Below are 19,868 nucleotides of genomic sequence, written 5' to 3'. Positions count from 1 at the left end.
TCCACCACTGCTACTGGCAGGGCATTCCATGAACTCACGCCTCGCTGAGTAAAGAATCTACCCCTAACATCTGTCCTATACCTACCACCCCTTAATTTAAAGCTATGCCCCCTCGTAATAGCTGACTCCAGACATGGAAAAAGGTTCTCATGGTCAACCCTACCTAAACCCCTAATCATCTTGAAATGCATTTGGAACTAAAGGGTAAGGAAGTATTGTGAATGAAACCAAGTGGATCTTGTTGACTATGAGATCCTTGATTAGGGTTGTTAAACTGGGCATATCAGGGAGCCCTGACAACCAATATAACCAGGGACTTAGACCCAGGATGTCTCGGGAGAAGGAGCACACACTGTCCACCAACACCCTCGAGATTTTCAGGGAGAGGTGGGCACCGCAGGGAGTGGAGTGTATTATTTTCCCCTCCAACTCTATTTTGATTTAATCCTTGCCCTCCCCTTCACACAGCATTGCCCTTTGAGAAAGGCACTGCTCGTCATTGGTCACGGTGGCACAGTGGTTAGCACTGCTGCCTCGCAGCGCCGGAGACCCGGGTTCAATTCCCGCCTCAGGCGACTGACTGTGTGGAGTTTGCACGTTCTCCCCGTGTCTGCGTGGGTTTTCTCCGGGTGCTCCGGTTTCCTCCCACACTCCAAAGATGTGCAGGTCAGGTGAATTGGCCATGCTAAATTGCCCGTAGTGTTAGGTAAGGGGTAGATGTAGATGTAGGGGTATGGGTGGGTTACGCTTCGGCGGGGCGGTGCGGACTTGTTGGGCCGGAGGGCCTGTTTCCACACTGTAAGTAATCTAATCTAATCTAATCACTTGGATGTTTCGTTTCTTCCTGGTGGTGGAATATAAATAAAGATGTACACACTTGTTATTTTTCACTCTGTCTGACACCTGGACACACACGATGTGAGTGCTGGGGAGTGGAGTGTTCGGTTTCCCCCTGCAACTCTATTTTGGTTTAATCCCTGCCGTCCCCTTCACTTTTTGATCATGCAGCATTGCCCTTTGTCAAGAAGGGCATTGCTTGTCACTGGCCAAAACAACAAAAAAGCCAGGGGACTTGTCACTGGCCATCTGAATGTTTTTTTTCTTCCTGGTGGTGGAATATGAATAAAGTTTTCTGCACTCGATATTTCTTTACTGTGTCCTGCACCGACACGCACATGACATGGGTGCTGGGGAGAAATAAGCACTACTACTGTTTGGCAGTAGAGTGGGTGAATATAACCAGGGGATTCAGAATCTCCTCCGTTCAGAGACTGATTCTGAGCTAGCTGGCCATTGCCAGTGTACTGTGCAAGGGAGACTTGGTGATGGGACAGCAGCCTCTGTGCAGTTATTTCAGGAAGGAAGCCAATCACATGGCTGTAATCACAAAGAAAGCTGGTGATATCTTTCACGGTTCCAGTCTACCGTGACATGACCAGGATGGGGGACAGAAACCATAATGTCGAGATTTTAATGGAGTTGCAATCTGGGAATGCACAAAGAGGTATGCATTAATGGTTTTAGCATTTCTTTTCATTCATTCATGGAACATGGGTGACGCTGACTGAGTCAGCATTAATGCCCATCCTTTATTGCCCTTGAAAAGGATTTCCCTAGTAAACATCTTCACTATTTTTACCTCCAGCAAAATACTCCTTAATTTGATTTATGATTGTAACATGCACCTAGATACAGTGAAAGGTTTGTTGTGTGTGCAGTACAGGCAGATTGTACCATACAAAGATCATTAGGATTAGATTAGATTCCCGACAGCGTGGAAACAGGCCTTTCAGCCCAACCAGTCCACATCAACCCTCTGCAGAGTAGCCCACCCAGACCCATTTCCCTCTGACTAATGCACCTAGCACTATGGGTAATTTAGCACGGCCAATTCACCTGACCTGCACATCTTTGGACTGTGGGAGGAAACCAGAGCACCCAGAGGAAACCCACGCAGACACGGGGAGAATGAGCAAACTCCACACAGGCAGTGACCCCAGGCTGGAATCAAACCTGGGACCTTGGTGCTGTGAAGCAGCACTGCTAACCACTGAGCCACCATGCCACTCTATAATAAAGTGGTTGCGGAGAAGGTGCATAACGAGTGAGATCAACATTAAATTTAAAATTTGAGAGGTCTATTCAGAAGTCTATTAACAGCGGAGAAGAAGCTGTTCTTGAATCTATTCATCTGTGTATACAAACTTTTATATCCTCTGCCCCTTGGAAGAGAGTACAACTGAGTGGGAGGGGCCTTTGATTATGTTAGTTGCTTCTTTGAGGCACCAGGAAGTATAGACCGAGTCAATGAATGGAAGGCTGGTTTGTATGAAGGACTGGGCTGTGTTCACAGAGCAGTGACCATATCACGCTGTGATGCATACAGATAGGATGCTTCCCATTGTGCATCTATATAAATTGGTCAGAGAATTTTTATCTTAAAAAAATTGGTAAAACCTCTCTCTTCGACAGAATTCTATTTATCTGGCTTTAATATCTTCTCACATGACCTGGTGTCAAACGCTGATTAATAACGCTCCTGTGAAGCAAGCTGGGTCTGTTAAAGGAGCCTTGCAAAGACAAAATATATTCAATAATAAAGAAACATCCCAAGGCACTTGTTAGAAAGGGGAATCAGGTTGAAGAACAAAGAAATTGCAGTAAAAGGCTAAGATGATTATAGGGTGTTGAGAAGGTTTTTATAGACTGAGAGAGAAGCAAAGGGGTGAGTGCATTTGAGGGAAAGTTAAGACAGATGAAGGTTGTCTCACCAACGGTGTGGCAGAATTGACTCAATGTCATGAACATCATATTCTTAAGTTTGATGCAAAAATCGTTTTCATGATGTGATCTCGCTTCTAGCCGGCAGTGCCTGCCAGCAATATTTTCAGCCAGAAAAAGCAGGAGGAGCCTGGAGCCCTGAGTCAGAAATTGAGATGGGTCAGTGTGGAGACAGCCAGAGCCAAAGGACTTGCCTTCATTTGCTTAGATGTCAGCTGGCTTCAATCTCTCCCAGTGCTGGAGATCATTGGAACCTCTCTCATACTCATCTCCTACTCCTCCCTTGTGACCACTGCCCCTCCTTCCTTATCATTTCCCTCACCCTTTGTTCATTCATTATATCCCCTTCCAGTGCCCATAAACCCCCACTTCTTTCAGTGCTCCAATCCCACTCGTCCTGATAAACATCCTCATCCTCCAATGCTCCAACTCACTCACCAATTGTCCACTAATTACTGAAACCACATGTCCTAACGTGGCATTTGGTAACCTGGGAAAAGCTTTTGCATCTATCACAATGAATCAACATGACTTGAATGCTGCTTAAAAATATCTTGGGAACTTTGTCAGGTTAACCAAGCAATTCTTGAATTGCCACTTCATAAGACATTTGACATGGGACAGCTCAGAGATCTGTCAAAGTTGCAGTGTCGCCTGTGAGCAGCTGTGTCAACAATCCATGCTGAGCAGAACCTCAGTGGTTAAAAGGCAGTCAAATATTCCTAATGATATTTCACTGAACCAGGATGTCAATAAATCCCCCTGAGAGGATTCCATTAAAGCCCTGGAACACAGTCAGGGTCTCAGTCATCTGTCAAAGCCTTTGAAGCACCTGAATGGACATGCATTGGGGTGTCAAAACAATGGAAGCATAAAATAATTGCCTGTACAATTAAAGTGTGATGACCTCTTTAGTTGAATAGCCTAGCAAGAAGAAATAATTACAGCATGCCCAGTGAATTTCCATTGTAAATGTACATATTATAATTATTCTGGAAATATAAATTTACTCCAGCAGCATAAAAACAAAAAAAAATGCAATCTCTGTCCTTAAAATGGAACCAAGGTTATGTTTACATGGCCTGGTGCTCATCACCGCTCCCGATTCTAACCTGCATTCTTCACAAGATTACAAGAGATATGGTGCCATGCTAGATTCACAATCTGCATATGTAGAATCATAGAAAGCTTACAGTATGGAAGGATCACTGTGTCTGCATTGAGCCACAAAAAAGCATCCCAAACTATTCCTGTAACCGAGCATTTACCATGGCTAATCCATCTAGTCTACACATCCCTGGACATTACAGGGCAAAATACCATGGCTAACCCACCTAACCTGCACGATATTAGATATTATGGGCAATTTACCATGGGCAGTCCATCTAACCTGTACAGCTTTGGACACTATGGGACAATGTACCATTGCCAATCCACCTAGCTTGTACAGGTTTAGACTGACCTACTTTCAATGCTGTTTGGCAGGACTTGCTTTGGGACTCAATGAAATGAGCAAATTTGGTGGTTGAATGTATTTGCTTACATAGTACTGCCTTTTGAGAAATAACTTGTATGGGCATATCAAGCATATATTTTAACTACAGCAGCGCCTACCTTGTTGCCTGAAGTGTTCAGAATCAAAATAATTGGATGAAATCACTACCTTGAAATCATGTTCTTGGCAGTGAATGTGTAAGAATTAAACAACCAGGGATAGACTAACATGTGATCAGAGTACAATATTTTTGCCAAGTCTGATTTCATGGTTGGCCACAAGGCAGAGTCACCTAAACAATCTGTTACTCAAAAGCATTTTTAATTGGTTATCGATGTTCAATTAATATTTTATTCTCAAGCCTAGATTATTCCACAAATCTAACAATACTGCTGAGGGATCCTTTTAAAACAAAAGATTTACAAGGCTGTTGCCAGGGTTGGAGGATTTGAGTGATAGGGAGAGGCTGAACAGGCTGGAGCTGTTTTTCCTGGAGTGTTGGAGGCTGAGGTATGACCTTATAAAGGTTTATAAAATCATGAGGGGCATGGATAGGATAAATAGGCAAAGTGGAGAAAGTGAGGACTGTAGATGCTGGATGATGAATAGCTTATGCTCGAAATGTTGATCCTCCTGCTGTATGGATGCTGCCTGACCAGCTGTACTTTTCCAGCACCACACTCTCGATTCTAAATAGATAAGGTGTTTATTCCCAGGGTAGGGGAGTCCAAACCGAGAGGACAGAGATTCAAGCTGAGAGAGAAAACATTTAAAAGGGACCTAAGGAGCAACTTTCTCACACAGAGGGTGGTGCGTGTATGGAATGAGCTTCCAGAGGAAGTGGTGGAGGCTGTTACCATGATGACATTTAAAAGGCATCTGGATGGGTATATGAATAGGAAGGGTTTAGAGGGATATGGGCCAAGTGCTGGCAAATGGGACTTGATAAATTTAGGATATCCAGTCGACATGGACGAATTAGGCCGAAGGGTCTGTTTGTGGGCTGCACAGCTCTATGACTATGTTCCAATTAGGTTTTGCAATGAAACGTGACAGAGGTAATTAAATATCCCAATCCAGTGATTGCAAAAGTGCCAGATACCACTGAACCTGAGATAGTGCCTGCTAAAGAAACAAAAACGTAACAACGACAGAACAGTGTGAATGCTGGAAATTTGAACTTTAAGGTAAAAAAAGAACAGGAAGGGCTGAATAAACTCAACAGGAATGGCAACCTCTGTGGAGAGAGAAACTGAGTTAATGTTTTCAACTCGGTCTGACTCTGGTTCAGAGCTGCTCTTTGCTTCTGAAGGCGTGCAGCTTTGGGCTCGCATCATAAACTCGCTCTCTCTCCAAAGGTGCTGTCAAACCTGCTGAGTTTCTCCAGCGTTTTCTGTTTTTGAAAATGGTGCGTCACCTGTGAGCGCAGAATGAAAGCTTAAAAAGGGAATGAGGCGGTTTAGGACCAGACACTCCACACATTCAAAGAGTCAGGAGCAAATTACTGTGGATGCTGGAATCTGTACTGAAAACAACAAATGCTGGAGATCACAGCGGGTCAGAGAGCTCTCTCTTCATGGATGCTGCCTGACCCACTGAGATCTCCAGCATTTGGTGTTTTCAAAGCAGAAAGACAACCCGGACTGCATAGTAACAAAGCAGCAACAACATTGTTATACATGGGGAAGCAGGATAGAAGGTGAACATCAAAGAAATTACGCATAAGGTCCGCTGTAAAAAGCAGATGGGATGAGAAGGGTAGCAAACACAAAAGAGAAATCAAAATAACAGTGAGATCAACGATGGGATCCTGACAGTGGGAGCTAAAAACAGTGAAATTGCTTAAAGGGGAAATTACCACAGAAAAGAATAGAAATATTCATGAAGAACTCGAATCAGACAGACGTAAATCCAATTGAGGACCCAGACTTTGTGGGATTTGTAAATAAAATGTATACACAAGCGGAAAGCATGTTAGGGTAAAAGCATGCAAATCACACAGCAGTGATAAAAAAACAAGGGGATGCTGAGTAGGTAGCAGGGAGTTTATAAAGCTGAGAGAAGAGAAGGACATTTTGTTGCACAAACACGAAGCTAGGGTGCATGGCCATGGTGTTAGTTTGTTGTAAAACGCCATCGAATTGAGTACTATTCCTCAGAGAAGTAACTCTGCCTCTCACAGTCTGGAATGAGAGAGCACGAGAGAGAGAGCATGTGCGTGAGTCAGAGGAGAGACTGTGTGAGAGTATGAGTGTGTGTGCGTGTGTTGGACAGACAGTGTAAGTGGAGAGAGAGATTGCATATACTTATGAGAGAGAGTGAGGGGTGTGAGAGAGACAGAGAGAGGGTGTGTGTGTCATAGAGAGAGGGACGGGTGTGTGAGAGAGAGAGGGGAGTGTGTGTGTGAGAGAGAGGGGCGTATGTGTGAGAGAGAGGGGCGTGTGTGAGAGAGATAGAGAAGGGACTGTGTGTGTGAAAGAGAGAGCGGGGCGTGTGTATGAGAGAGAGAGGGGTGTGTGAGAGATAGAGAAGGGACTGTGTGTGTGAGAGAGCGGGGTGTGTGTGTGAGAGAGAGGGGCGTGAGAGAGAGCGGGGCGTGTGTGTGTGAGAGAGGGGCGCATGTGTGAGAGATAGAGAAGGGACTGTGTGAGAGAGGGGCGTGTGAGAGAGAGAGGGGCGTGTGAGAGAGAGCGGGGGGTGTGTGTGAGAGAGGGGCGTGTGAGAGAGAGCGGGGTGTGTGTGAGAGAGAGAGGGGCGTGTGAGAGAGAGCGGGGGGGGTGTGAGAGAGAGAGGGGCGTGTGAGAGAGAGCGGGGGGTGTGTGTGTGAGAGAGGGGCGTGTGTGAGAGAGAGAGGGTGTGTGTGAGAGAGGGGGGGTGTGTGCGAGGGGTGTGTGTGAGAGAGAGTGGGGGGTGTGAGAGAGAGTGGGGTGTGTGTGTGAGAGAGAGAGGAGTGTGCGTGAGAGAGGGAGGAGTGTGCGTGAGAGAGAGGGGTGTGCTTGAGGGAGAGAGGGGAATGTGCGTGAGGGAGAGAGGGGGGAGTGCTTGAGGGAGAGAGGGGGGAGTGTGTGTCAGAGAGAGGAGTGCGTGAGAGAGGGGTGTGAGAGAGAGGCATGTGAGCGAGAGAGTGTGAGAGAGAGGGGTGCATGAGACAGAAGGAAAGAGGGTGTGTGTGTGAGAGAGGTGTGCGTGAGAGAGAGAGAGACAGAGGGGTGTGCGTGAGAGAGAGAGAGGGGTTGTGCATGAGCGAGAGAGGGGGTGTGCATGAGAGAGAGAGATGGAGCATGTGAGGGAGAGAGGTGTGTGACAGAGACAGAGAGGGTATGGGTGTGTGTGAGAGAGAGAGACAGATGGTGTGTGTGTGTGCTTGTGTGAGAAAGAGAGGATGTCTGTAAGAGAAAGGGAGGGGGGTGGCATGTGTGAGAGAGAGGGAGAGGGAGCATGGGAGAGATGGAGGAGGCATGTGTGAGAGAGAGAGGAAGAGGGGGGTGTGTAAGAGAAAGGGGGGGCGTGTGAGAGAGGGGGTGGGTTGTGTATAAGGGACAGGAGTGTGTGTGTGTGAGAGAGAGGGAGGGAGAGGGCGTGTGTGTGAGAGAGAGGGAGGGGTGCCTGTGTATAAGGGACAGGGATGTGTGTGTGAGAGAGAGAGGGAGAGGGTGCATGTGTATAAGGGACAGGAGTGTGTGTGAGAGAGAGAGGGAGAGGGTGCATGTGTGAGAGAGAGAGGGAGAGGGGGCCTGTGTATAAGGGACAGGAGTGTGTGTGTATGTGAGTGAGAGAGGGAGAGGGCACATTTATGAGAGAGAGGGAGAGGGGGGCCTGTGTATAAGGGACAAGGGTGTGAGAGAGAGGGGGGGTGTAAGTGTGGAGGAGAGGGGGCGTGTGAGAGAGAGGGAGAGGGGACTTGTGTGTGAGGGAAGGGTGTGTGTGAGAGAGAGGATGTGATAGAAAAAGAGTGAATGAGTGTTTCTAAGAAAGGCTGTGTGTGTATGTGTGCGCGTGTGTGTGTCTGTATGAGAGGAGAGATGCGAGATGAGAGGAGGTGACTACCCTTCCCTATCATTTGGCTGTCTCTGACCCTTCCCTTGCAGTGGCCCAGCAGGTAACCAGGCTGGGAACGGGGAATCCCGGATGTCTTTACCACTCACACCCACATCCCAGTGAGGAATCAATCATTCAGTTAAGAACATGAACTAAAGTATGATGTCAGAGCAAAACTGGAAGTGTCACCAACCAGACCAAACCTGGGAGAGGCCTGTGTGAGGCGAGAGAGAAACTGGGAAGTGAGGGTGGGGGTGGGAATGGAGCAGGAATCTAACTGTACCAAATGGTAGGCTGCTGCCTCTGAAATCTCAGCCCAGAATTAAATACAATGCTCTGGTTCCTAGACAGTCCCCCCACCCAACCAGACACTTCCAATCTGCAATCCCCACACACAAACATGCATCGCCATCAGCTGTAGCCAATGCCAAAGAGGGGGAGTGGGTTGACGGAGAGAGAGAGAGAAGCTGTTCCCACTTTGTCAATGATCCAGAGATAAGGTGATCTCGGCAGGTCTGCAATGGGAGGGCATACGGAGCGCGCACTGTGTTAGGGTGTGTGGTGACTGACCAAGGCTGGCACACATATCCGGGAGGGTCTGTCCCAGCCGTAGGGGGGGGGGGGGGGTGCTCCCAGGTTGTGGGTGTTGTTCAAGAATCTGTTTGAATTCAGGACCTCCGCTGTTGTCCGTCCTCCCCTGGTGCTGCCAACAGCGTGTGTGTTTGTTTACCAGTCTCAGCATTCACTGGGGTGGTCTCACTGTCAACCACAGAGCTGGCCTCTGCACCTTGGTGGGAGGGAAACTGTTGAGCGGGGCAGGGTCCCCTGATGAACGTGGAGTGAGCCCTCCTTTCTGAGGGGAGTCCAGAGTGAGGAGAGATCTGGTGTTCTATGCTCCCACCTTCCCCAGCCCCTGCAACCCACAGAATAGCGACCACTCCCCTCCTGGGGCTTCACATATCTTACACTCAGCGGCTTGCTTATCCAGAGAGCGCCCGGAGCCGGCCGGTGAGGAGGGCGTGGGTCAAACTCCTGAAATTATAACCGACACAACCCTACCCACTCGTCAATAAGAAGCGTTTGGAAACGAATTAAAACCCGGGCATTTAAAACAAAACTCACAACGTGACACTCTGAAGATCAACAACTTGATATGATTTGGAGATTAGTGGTTGATATCAACTTGATATAGAGGGATGCTACACTTTTTTTTATTGTAAACTTCCAATCACCGACAGCACAAAACAAATCTCCCCATTACCTTAAAAAAAAACCCCTTCTTCCCGTTTCTCGGGCCCAACGGTCACACATTCAAAAAGGCGAGTTTTGTTTCTCATATAAACTTGGCTGCAAATATTATTCCGCATTCTAGACACTCTCCAAACCCTGACATTCTGCAGAGTTTCAAACGGGAGCCCAGTTACACTTGTCAACCTGAGTTCCCCGATGTTGCTAATCGAGCTCTCGACAGAGTTGTTTCTGTCAGGCTGGAGTATGGTTTCTACTTTGGCTTGGACGCTATCTTTCTCGATAGGTCTATTCAATGCACAACTCTGTGGATGTGATACCATTGATGGTACAATACACAGCAAGCATCTCATCCATTCCCAAACACACAGACGCAAATTTACACACCCTCCTGTTACAAAATCGCATCTGCCCAAATACCCAATTCCAACGGCCCTTTAAATGTTTTTTTTTCCAAAAGGGGGAAAAAAATCAAAAGAACTGCTGGAAAAGAACTGTCCTGAGTAAGGGTCGCTGGACGTTAGTTTTTGATTTCTCGCCCCTTCGATGTTGCCAGACCTGCTGAGCTTTTCCAGCAATTTCCGTCTTTGTAACATCAAATAAGAAACAAGTTCGTTTTGTATTCAATATTCAAGCAATATTCTGTGAGAGGGGCTTACACTTAATTATAGTGAAAAAGTAACCTGCCCCAGATTTTTCAGCCAGTTGTTTTGATAGACCGGTCCATCTCCGAGCCACTAAAACAAACAAACAGCTTTTATTTAAAACCGAAATAACCGCGGATGCTGTAAATTAGATACAATAAAAACCCCAGAAATTGCTGGAAAAGCTCAGAAGGTCTGGCAGCATCCGTAGACAGAAATCAAGAGTTAACGTTTCGGGTCGAGTGGACCTTTGTCCGCACAGATTGCTGAGCTTTTCCAGCAATTCCTATCTTTGTAACTTCAGAAAACAACACTCGTTCGCTCGTACTCCAGTCAAGAAATAACCTGGGAGAGGCGCTTAATTAGAATGAGGAGAAACCTGTCCCAGATTTGTAGCCAGCTGTTCGGCAGACCGGTCCATTTCAGAGTAACTTAAAACAAACAAACAACTTTTATTTTCATGAGCAGCTTTTGGTGGTGAAGTTTACTTCCAGCCAGCGGTGCTCGTTCAAGAGGTTTCAGCGCAGCGAGGGCTGAGGAGTTGTGTGAATGAATGAATGAACGTCTTTAGGCAATGCACGGACAGCTCAAGAGTAGGGGGAAACTCACCGCGTCCATAGGCGATGTGCAGCTTAAGCGCCCGGCCACTCTTGAGCACGGCGACGTGCAGGTACGTGAACCAGATGCCGAAGGTGAGCAGGACCAGCACCAGCAGCAGTTTGAACTGTTTGCGGATCTTCTTGACGGGGAAGCGCCACATCCTTTTCTTCTTCAGTGGGGGTGCAGCAGCAGCAGCCGCCGCCGGGAGCCCATCTCCCTCTGCACTGCCGGTGGAGGGAGAAAGACACACACTCACAAGAGAGACCCAGAGAAGGGAAGGCAGCGGCGGAGCTTCCAACCCCCTCCGCTCTCTCTCTCTCTCTCTGGCAGCAGCCGCCCTTCTGTATTCAAACACACACACCCCTCCCCACCCCACCCCCCTGCTCACTTTGCTCACGGCCGCCACCACATCTTTCAAAGCGGTGCCCGCCCTGTCATTCACTCGGAGAAAGCGGATGGGTAAGTCATTGGTCTGCCAGGCGGGGCTGTGTGTGCATCCCTCTCTCCACTAACCCCCTGCTCTAACCTCTTACTGTGCGTATGTGTGTCTCCGCCCGGCGGCCCTCTACCAAACCTTGCCGAAAAATGCTACATCTTCGGCTCCTCGCGCCCACCAACCGCGCGTCACCGCCCGCTCACGGCCAATAGAACGCCAGAGACGACCGAACAGGCAGCGGCCCGCACCAATCGGAGTGAGGGGGAAGGCGGGACCTGACGGTGCCATCAGGTTAGGTTGCATCCTCCCACTTTCAGCACGGTGACAGCTACTCGCGGACTGGACCATTACAGCGGGTAGGGGGGAAATCAGTCGCAGAATGTGAACTCAGTTGTCCCTGTTGGAAGAGAACGAAGGTTTAATTTCAAAACTACCTATTCGTACTTTTTATGTTTATGTCGTTAGGAATAGGGTTCATTTTTTAAAATGATAGTTGCAGTTCCTTTTGTTCTCCTGCAAGAAACTCCCCCAAAACGCACTGTTTAAAGTACCAGGTAAATCCGAGGACAATGCAGCATTCATCAGGCAGGACGTTTACTTGAAAGTAAACTTCAGTTTCTTCTGCAAAAAGTTAAAAAGAAAACCCAAAATATGAAAGTGCGCAAGTTCAACAAAATAAAACTTTAACGTTCTTCCCTCCCTATTACTTTTATCTATTCTCTTTTGTGGAACGCAGATATACCGTTCGCTTTTTAACTTTTGGGACAAAATTTGCAAGAAAACGGACTTGTGTTTATGTAGCCCCCTTCACCAGCGCAGGATGGCTCCTGCCAGTCGAAGAAGTTACTTTTGAAGTGTTCTAATGTGCCAGTTTTGCACACAACAAAGCTTCACAAACAGCAATGTCATAATGAGAAAGACGCATATTCAAATCAGAATAAGACAGAAATTGCTGGAGGAGCAATATTTTAGTCACGTTGAAAGAAATGGAGGTACACACTTGTTCTTCAAAATCCTTCCACAGTACATTTGAAGACCATCTGAGAGAAAAGTCGGAGCCTGAGGGTTACATTAAGAAGAGGATATTTGTGACAGTGTGTCTTTGTGGATGGACGTGCTCAACTTCTGAGCCTACCCGGTTGGACTGGAAGAGGCAATGAGCCACGGCTGATATTTAAACTATTTCAGTCTCTAAATTGGCAAAAAGAAAAGCAGAGCTTTGGGTTGTGGGAGTGGGCGCTTGGAATTAGAAAGGTGTGGTATCACCTTCACGAAAGTTGAAGGAGGGTGAAGAAAGGAGGAAGGCCTGGGGCAGCTGTTGATCATTTCCGCCCGTTGCAAGGTGGACTAGGATAAATATAAAATAACTTCATCAAAGAACTGCACAATTAAAGTGCCACCATCTATTAGTTAAAAAAAACGCAGCAGCGTGGTGTTAGTCAGCCTTTGGAAACTACAGTCAGTCTCTGCAGTGAGAAAGGGGCTGAAACTCATACTTTAAATCCAATGCTCACAGGCCTACAACCTACCAAGAACAGCGTGAAAGCTGCAACTCAGACGTTAGAACCCAAAATGTTCACCTTAAAAGACCCAGGATAGCCTCCTTCTGAGCTGCACACAGTTGGAATTTTTTTTGGTGAGGAATACTTGAGCGAATTCTGCTTCATTATTGATTCTGTCTTCCGCCTACAAATAAAACAACGTGTGATATTTAAGAGTTGCAAACATAGTTTCTGATTTAAGTGCTTACTGTTAAAAAAAAACTGGCCTATTTCCTCCACGGTAACATGCTGGTCCGGATGTTACAAGCTTATTAACCCCCAGGGTAACCTTTCCTCATATTGAAGCGGATCTCTCACCTATTTTGAGGTTAAAATGTAAAAGAATGTAGGAAACCTGTCGCGTGTCTTAACGCACACAGCTGTACATTTCGGAATCTCATTCCCACAAAGTCCGCATGGTTCATGACCCAGAGTGCACTCTTTATTTCCTCTTGGCTGACCGGCAGAAAGTGAAATCCAATTCTGGAGAAAACGTGTTGCTGGCTGAAGGGGAGTCAGGGTTCAGCGTTGAGAAAGTGGCTTGTTTCCTTCTTACAAAACGCGGCGTACAAACTGCACACCTCCGCTGGTATAAAACCACAAGGTTAATGTAAACCAGCGGCTCCAACTCGCCGCCGGGTTCAGTTCTCAACGCCTCCCCGCTTAAGAACATGCCTGCACTGGAGTGGCGCCTCACAAAGTCATTTCAAGCGATTGAGTTCTGAGGCAGGGTCACTGGACCCGAAATGTTAACTCTGCTTCCTCTCCGTAGATGCTACCAAGACCTGCTGAGCTTTTCCAGCAATTGCTGTCCCTGTTTCTGATTTCCAGCACCCGCAGTTCTTTCGGTTTTGATGAAGTAATTCTCTGGCCTTTTTCTCTAGCTGCTGTGGGACTGGCTAGCTTTCGGAGCTGGACGGAAGTGGGTACGGCAGATGCTGGAGACCAGAGTCAAAATTAGAGTGGCGCTGGAAAAGCGCAGCAGGTCAGGCAGCATCCGAGGAGCAGGAAAATCGATATTTTCGGCAAAGGCCTTTCATCAGGAACTAGCTTTCGGAGCTAGTGAAGGAGCTCCTGATGAAGGAGCAGCGCCCCGAAAGCCTTTGCTTCCAAATAAAGCCGTTGGACTATAACCTGGTATTGTGTGATTTTTAACATGGTTGTGGTAGACAAAATTACGAAGGGTACAACTAGAGTAGACAGGAGAGTTGGTAGAGAGTTTAAAACCCAGAGGCTAAGTGTCATAGAGTCATAGAGTTGTACAGCATGGAAACAGACCCTTCGGTCCAACCCGTCAATACTGACCGGATATCCCAACCCAATCTAGTCCCACCTGCCAACACCCCGCCCATATCCCTCCAAGCCCTTCCTATTCATATACCCATCCAAATGCCTCTTAAATGTTGCAATTGTACCAGCCTCCACCACTTCCTCTGGCAGCTCATTCCATACATGTACCATCCTCTGCGTGAAAATGTTGCCCTTAGGTCTCTTTTATATCTTTCCCCTCTCACCCTAAACCTCCATTCAGTCCACTCCGCCACTCAATCATGGCTAATGGATATTTCAACTCCACTGACCCGCACTTTCCATAGCCCTTAATTCCTTGCGAGATCAAGAATTTATCAATCTCTGCCTTGAAGACATTTAACATCCCAGCCTCCACTGCGCCCACTGGCAATGAATTCCACAGGCCCACCAGTCTCTCTGGCTGAAGAAATGTCTCCTCATTTCCGTTCTAAATTGACCCCCTCTCTAATTCTAATGCTGTGCCTAAGAGTACTAGTCTCCCCGCCTGACGGAAACAACTTCTCAGCCATGCATTATCTTGGAACATTGGAAGGAAGATTAGCATTTGGGTCAGCACGGACAAGATGGAGCAAATAGCTACCGTTTGTGCTTTTATTGTTTCGATGGTTCTGTCTACAGGTCCTGAAGTGTGTATTAAAAGAAGCTGCGGACTATGTACTCGCGTTGATAAGACCCTCGTCAGTTTATCCTATTCTCCCTCCTGTACTGACCGCCTACCTACAAAAAAAATACAAGCCCCTTCTGCTGTCACCAAGTGGGACCAGAGAGGGGTTGCAACTTGGATTTTCTATCCACGCGATTTCCAACCTTCCACCCCCCACCCCCGTTATATCTGAATAAAAAAGACCAAGGCGCAACAGGCTGAGAGAACCGAAGCGGAACTCTGCAGTGAAGTGTTGCTGTCAATGCTTGTGTGACACCTGCCGGCGATCTCGCTCTGAGCTGAAGTGAATTATTTGCACCAGTCCACTCTTGCCCCCCCCCCCCCCCCCCCCCACTCCAGCTCGGCTCTTGGTGCACGCGTTTGAAAAGTTCCGTTAAAAAAAGATCTACGCGGTGAATAAAGTTGGAGTGAGCTGTCACGTAGTCTCGCGTCTTTGCAGAAATGTGACCAGTTGGCAGCAAAGTCAAAGTTGTTTCCATCTCTAACCTCTTCCTGACACGCCACTGCCCGCTCTGCCCACAGACGCCCGCGGAGTATTTCCAGCATCTCCCTTCATACTTTGGGACCCAGCGATAATAAAATCAGACTCTTCCAGGCTCTATTGAAACCGCAGAACTCAGCTGATCGAAACTAGTCCTCCCCGCCCAGGGTTTGCCCCAAGTACCTTCCCTGCCTGCCCTCTGCCATCCAAATTATTCCGAAAACCTCCAAGGTTCTCGAAATGTAAAGGAATCCGTCCCGCTGAATCTGTTTGTGAACGTGAAGCGAACAGAAATGAATGAGTAGACAGCACACGCTGTTCCGGATGCAGGCTATGTGCAGTTTTACTTGTCAAATTAAAAGCGTTGCTGCACAGTGACACGGAGAGATTGCCACAGCTGGGGGGGTTTTGTTGCTGGGTTTAAGCTTATCCAAAGGCAACATCGTCCACCTCCCATTATCAACATTTTCCAGCTTCCTCCTGTTGAAAGGCAGTTCAGAAAGCGGGCAGTGTAAGTTTTGAGAGGGTTAATTTTGCGAGCTTGGTGATTGTGATTGGAAGAGTGCCTGAATGCATCTTATCCCCCACATCATTGGGGTGAGCAAAAACTACCCTCGAGAAACTCGAAGATTTAAAGCAATTAAAGCAACGCTCCCGCATGTCATCGGAAGACTCATTTTAATTGATGATAGAAAGGAAAAGCCCTCTTTATGACTCTAAACACAATTGGAGGCAACATTGGGGCGGCATGGGGGCTCAGTGGTTAGCACTGCTGCCTCACTAGTTCCAGGATCGATTCCAGCCTCCGCAGACTGTCTCCCTGCGTCTGATCCGGTTTCCTCCCACAGTCACAAAAGATGTGCCGGGGAATTGGCCATGCTAAATTGCCCATAGTGATAGTCAGAAGGAAGTGGGTCTGGGTGGGTTACTCTTCGGAGGGGTGGTGTGGACTGGTTGGGCTGAAGGGCCTGTTTCCACACTGTAGGGAATCTAATCTAAAGGCCTTGGCGTCTCCTCCATTTACTGATTCTCGAATGGCTTATTCCTGCATCTATTGACTAAGACTATGCCCTCTCATTCTAGAGCCTCCTATGAGGGGATACACTGTCAAGTCCCTTAAGAATCTAATATGTTTCTTTGAGATCAGCTCTCTGATAAGCATAAATTAAATTCCCTCCAGTATGGAAACAGGCCCTTCAGCCCAACAAGTCCACACTGACCCTCCAAAAAGCATCCCACCCAGACCCATTCCCCTACCCTATATTTACCTCTGACTAATGTAACTAACACTACAGGTAATTTAGCACAGCCAATTCACCTGACCTACACATCTTTTGGATTGTGGGAGGAAGCCCACACAGACAGACATGGGGAGAATGTGTAAACTCCACACAGCCAGTCGTCCGAGGCTGGAATTGAACCTGGGTCCCTAGTGCTGTGAGGCAACTGTGCTAACCACTGAGCCACTCTAACAAACAGTCTTCCAGGGATCTCTGAAATCACCCTATCAGCCATGTTATTCCACACCTTTGGAGCAGCTTGGAGTTGAACCCAGACCTTCTGGTCCAGAGGAAGGGACACTAGCATTGCACCACAAGGTCCAACTGTTGACAATGAATCTATCTGCATTTTGATTGCATCCTGACATATATTGGACACAGTCAAAGTTATAGACTTGTATAGCACGGAAACAGAAGCTTCTGTCTAACTATTCCATGCCAAACATAACCCCAAACTAAGATAGTTCCACGTGCCTGCCCCTGCAATATATCCCTCCAAATCTTTCCTAATCATGAACTTATCCAAATGCCTTTTAAACATTGTAACTTTGCCTGCATCCAGCACTGCCTCAGGAATTTCATTCCACACTATCACCTCCAGTGGATTTGGTTCGTATGTGGTACACACCCGGGGACAAAATTCTAATGAGATTCAAGATGCACAAAATCACCCTTTCTGGTCTGCATCTTCCAGTCAGTGTATCCTTGCTTTTCAGAACTCTTTCTGAACCATTTACCTCATTACCTTTTGTCCTTCCATTAAAAACTACTTAAAAGCTATCTCTTTGACCAAGTGCAACTCCTCCAATTTTCCCAAGTTTGACCCAATCCTGCACAAAGCAGACCACTTGATTGAAGATAACAAAGGGACCTTGATCAAATGGGCCAGTGGGTTGAAAAATAGCAGATGGAGTTCAATTTGGATAAATGTGAGGTATTGCATTTTGGTGCAACAAACAGGGACAGGGCTTATACAATTAATGGTATGGCCCTGGGAAATGTTGTATAACAGAGGGACCTAAGGGTTCAGGTACATAATTCTTTGGAGTTTGTGTCACATATAGACAGGGAGGAGAAAGTGAGGAGGTTAAAAAAGCATTTGGCGTGCTTGCTTTCATTGCTCAGTGTTTTGAGTATAGCAGTTGGGAAGTCATGTTGAGGTTGTACAGAACATTAGTGAGGCCTCTTCTGGAGTACTGTGTTCAGTTCTGGTCGCCCTGTTATAAGAAGGATATCATTAAGTGAGAGAGGGTTCAGAAGAGATTGACAAGGATATTGCCAGGTATCTGTGCTGGAAAAGCACAGCAGTTCAGGCAGCATCCGAGGAGCGGTAAAATCGATGTTTTGGGCAAAAGCCCTTCATCAGGAATACATTGCCAGGTATGGAAGGTTTGAGTTATAAAGAAAAGCTGGATGGGCTGGGATGTCTTTCACCGGAGTGTAGGAGATTGAGAGATGACCTTATGGAGATTTATAAAATCATGAAGGGTATAGGTAAGGTTAATGGTAGGTGTCTTTTCCCTTGGATGGGGATTTCAAGATCAGGAGGGGCATTTTTTAAGGTGAAAGGAGAGAGATTTTAAAAAAGAGCGTGAGAGGCATTTTATTTACACAGAGGGTGGTGCGCATGTGGAATGTACTTCTTGAGGAAGTGGGTAGATACAGGTATAGTTATAATATTTGATAGACAAGTATAAGATAAGTTAATGAATAGGAAAGATTCAGAGGGATTTGGGCCAGGAGGAGGCAGGTGGGATGAGTTTGGTTTGGAATTATGTTCAGCGTGGACTGGTTGAGCCAAAGCGTCTGTTTCAGTGCTATATGACTGTATGACATTATGATAGCCCATCCATTCCTTCCACCTCTGATGCATAGTAGCAGCAGTGTGTATCATCTACAAAATGCACTGCAGAAATCCCCAAAGCATCTTAGAAACAATCTTCCCAACTCACAACCACTACTTGCCAGAAGGACAAGGCCACAGATATTTGGGAACACAACCACCTGCAAGTTCCTTTCCAAGCCAATCACCATCCTGACTTGGAAATATGTCCTTCAGTGTCACTGGATCAAAGTCCACCGTAATAGTATTGTACGTGTACCTACACCAAATGGACTGCAACAGTTCAAGATGATAGTTCATCACCACCTTCTCAGGGTAACTAGAGCTGGGAAATAAATGCTCACCCCAATGCCCTGAATGGATTAAGAGAAATAAGTAGTCTAGAATTCTGACTCATGACTTTGCAGTTTTGTGATCAAACAAAAGATTTAGATTTTGGTTGATGTGTCATAAAAAGAAACAACCAAAATTTTTATCTGTACCCTTCATTCCATTTTCAAGACTTTCTATCACTATATATACTTTATCCAAGATGTGCTTTACATTTATGTAATGCAATCTCCAACAGTACTGAATACGATTTGGATTCCTAGCATTTCCTGTATTGCAACTGAGATCCCACTTTAAAATCCTTCTTTGGCTATACAGTGCTTTGAGATTACTCACATTTCTAAATGGTGCTATATGAATGCAAGTTTTACTTTTTGCATAAAATAAATCAGTGATGTTTTCTTGCTGCCTGAGGGTTATTAGTAAACATAATAAAAAATCAAAATAAATTATTAAAATGTAGCCTGAAAAATGCATAATTCCTCCTCTAAGAAGTAAAGTTCAGTCAGGAATATGCTTTCATTAGACATTCTGTAAATTGAAGAATTAAATGGTGAATTGATTTAAATAAAAGTAGAAACTGTCAAATATACACAACATTTCAATCAACATTTGAAGAGACGTGGGACAGACATTTCTTTTCCCCATTGAAATTCTATCCACTAAATTTCTAATGCTACTATTTTAAATGGTTCACAACTTGTACTGACCTTTCACCCAAATCTCTACATTAATTTGATTGCCTGTTGCCAACTTGCAAACATTATTCCAACACGGAAACTCCTTTCACTATCTGCTTCCTGAAAGAGCCATTACCTTTTCAAACGGTCAATCACCGTTTAATCGCTCCTACTATCAGATGTTCTTCCCTAACAATTGTATCAAGTAATTGCCCATGCATTTTCTCCCCCATACTATTATCTGGGCTTTCTAAAGGTTGTTTCTATGTAATAGAGCAGTTTACATTTATTCCTTCTAATCTAATGCAGTCACAGTGATGTCTCCTCAATGTAAAATAGGAATACAAATTGGATGATCACTTTTCTAAACATCTAATTTCCGTCTCTCAAAACCATTTCAATTTGCCCGCCTGCTCAATTGTTTCATATTTTGTCTACTGAACAGTTCCAGTCAATTCAATGCAAAGTTCTACAACAGCTTCTAATCTTTCTCCCA

At 46.2% G+C, this 19,868-nt stretch overlaps 1 protein-coding gene across 3 annotated transcripts in view; it reads right to left on the bottom strand.

Annotated features, from left to right (window-relative positions):
- LOC140493483 (N-acetyl-beta-glucosaminyl-glycoprotein 4-beta-N-acetylgalactosaminyltransferase 1-like) overlaps positions 1-11,314 on the bottom strand; it is a 687,601-nt gene extending 676,287 nt beyond the window's left edge. For 2 of the 3 annotated variants that reach the window (XM_072591965.1, XM_072591968.1), the window contains exon 1: positions 10,816-10,941. In XM_072591965.1, coding sequence (XP_072448066.1) covers positions 10,816-10,824 — 9 coding nt within the window. In that variant the 5' untranslated portion in view covers positions 10,825-10,941. Of the gene's footprint in view, positions 1-10,815 lie in introns of all 3 variants that reach the window. The other variant, XM_072591967.1, reaches the window with a different exon arrangement.
- Positions 11,315-19,868: the final 8,554 nt, after the last annotated feature.

Source organism: Chiloscyllium punctatum, chromosome 22 (genome assembly GCF_047496795.1).
Source record: "Chiloscyllium punctatum isolate Juve2018m chromosome 22, sChiPun1.3, whole genome shotgun sequence".
NCBI lineage: Eukaryota > Metazoa > Chordata > Chondrichthyes > Orectolobiformes > Hemiscylliidae > Chiloscyllium > Chiloscyllium punctatum.
Note: the sequence above shows the minus strand (reverse complement) of the source record. Positions and strands in the feature narration are given on the sequence as shown.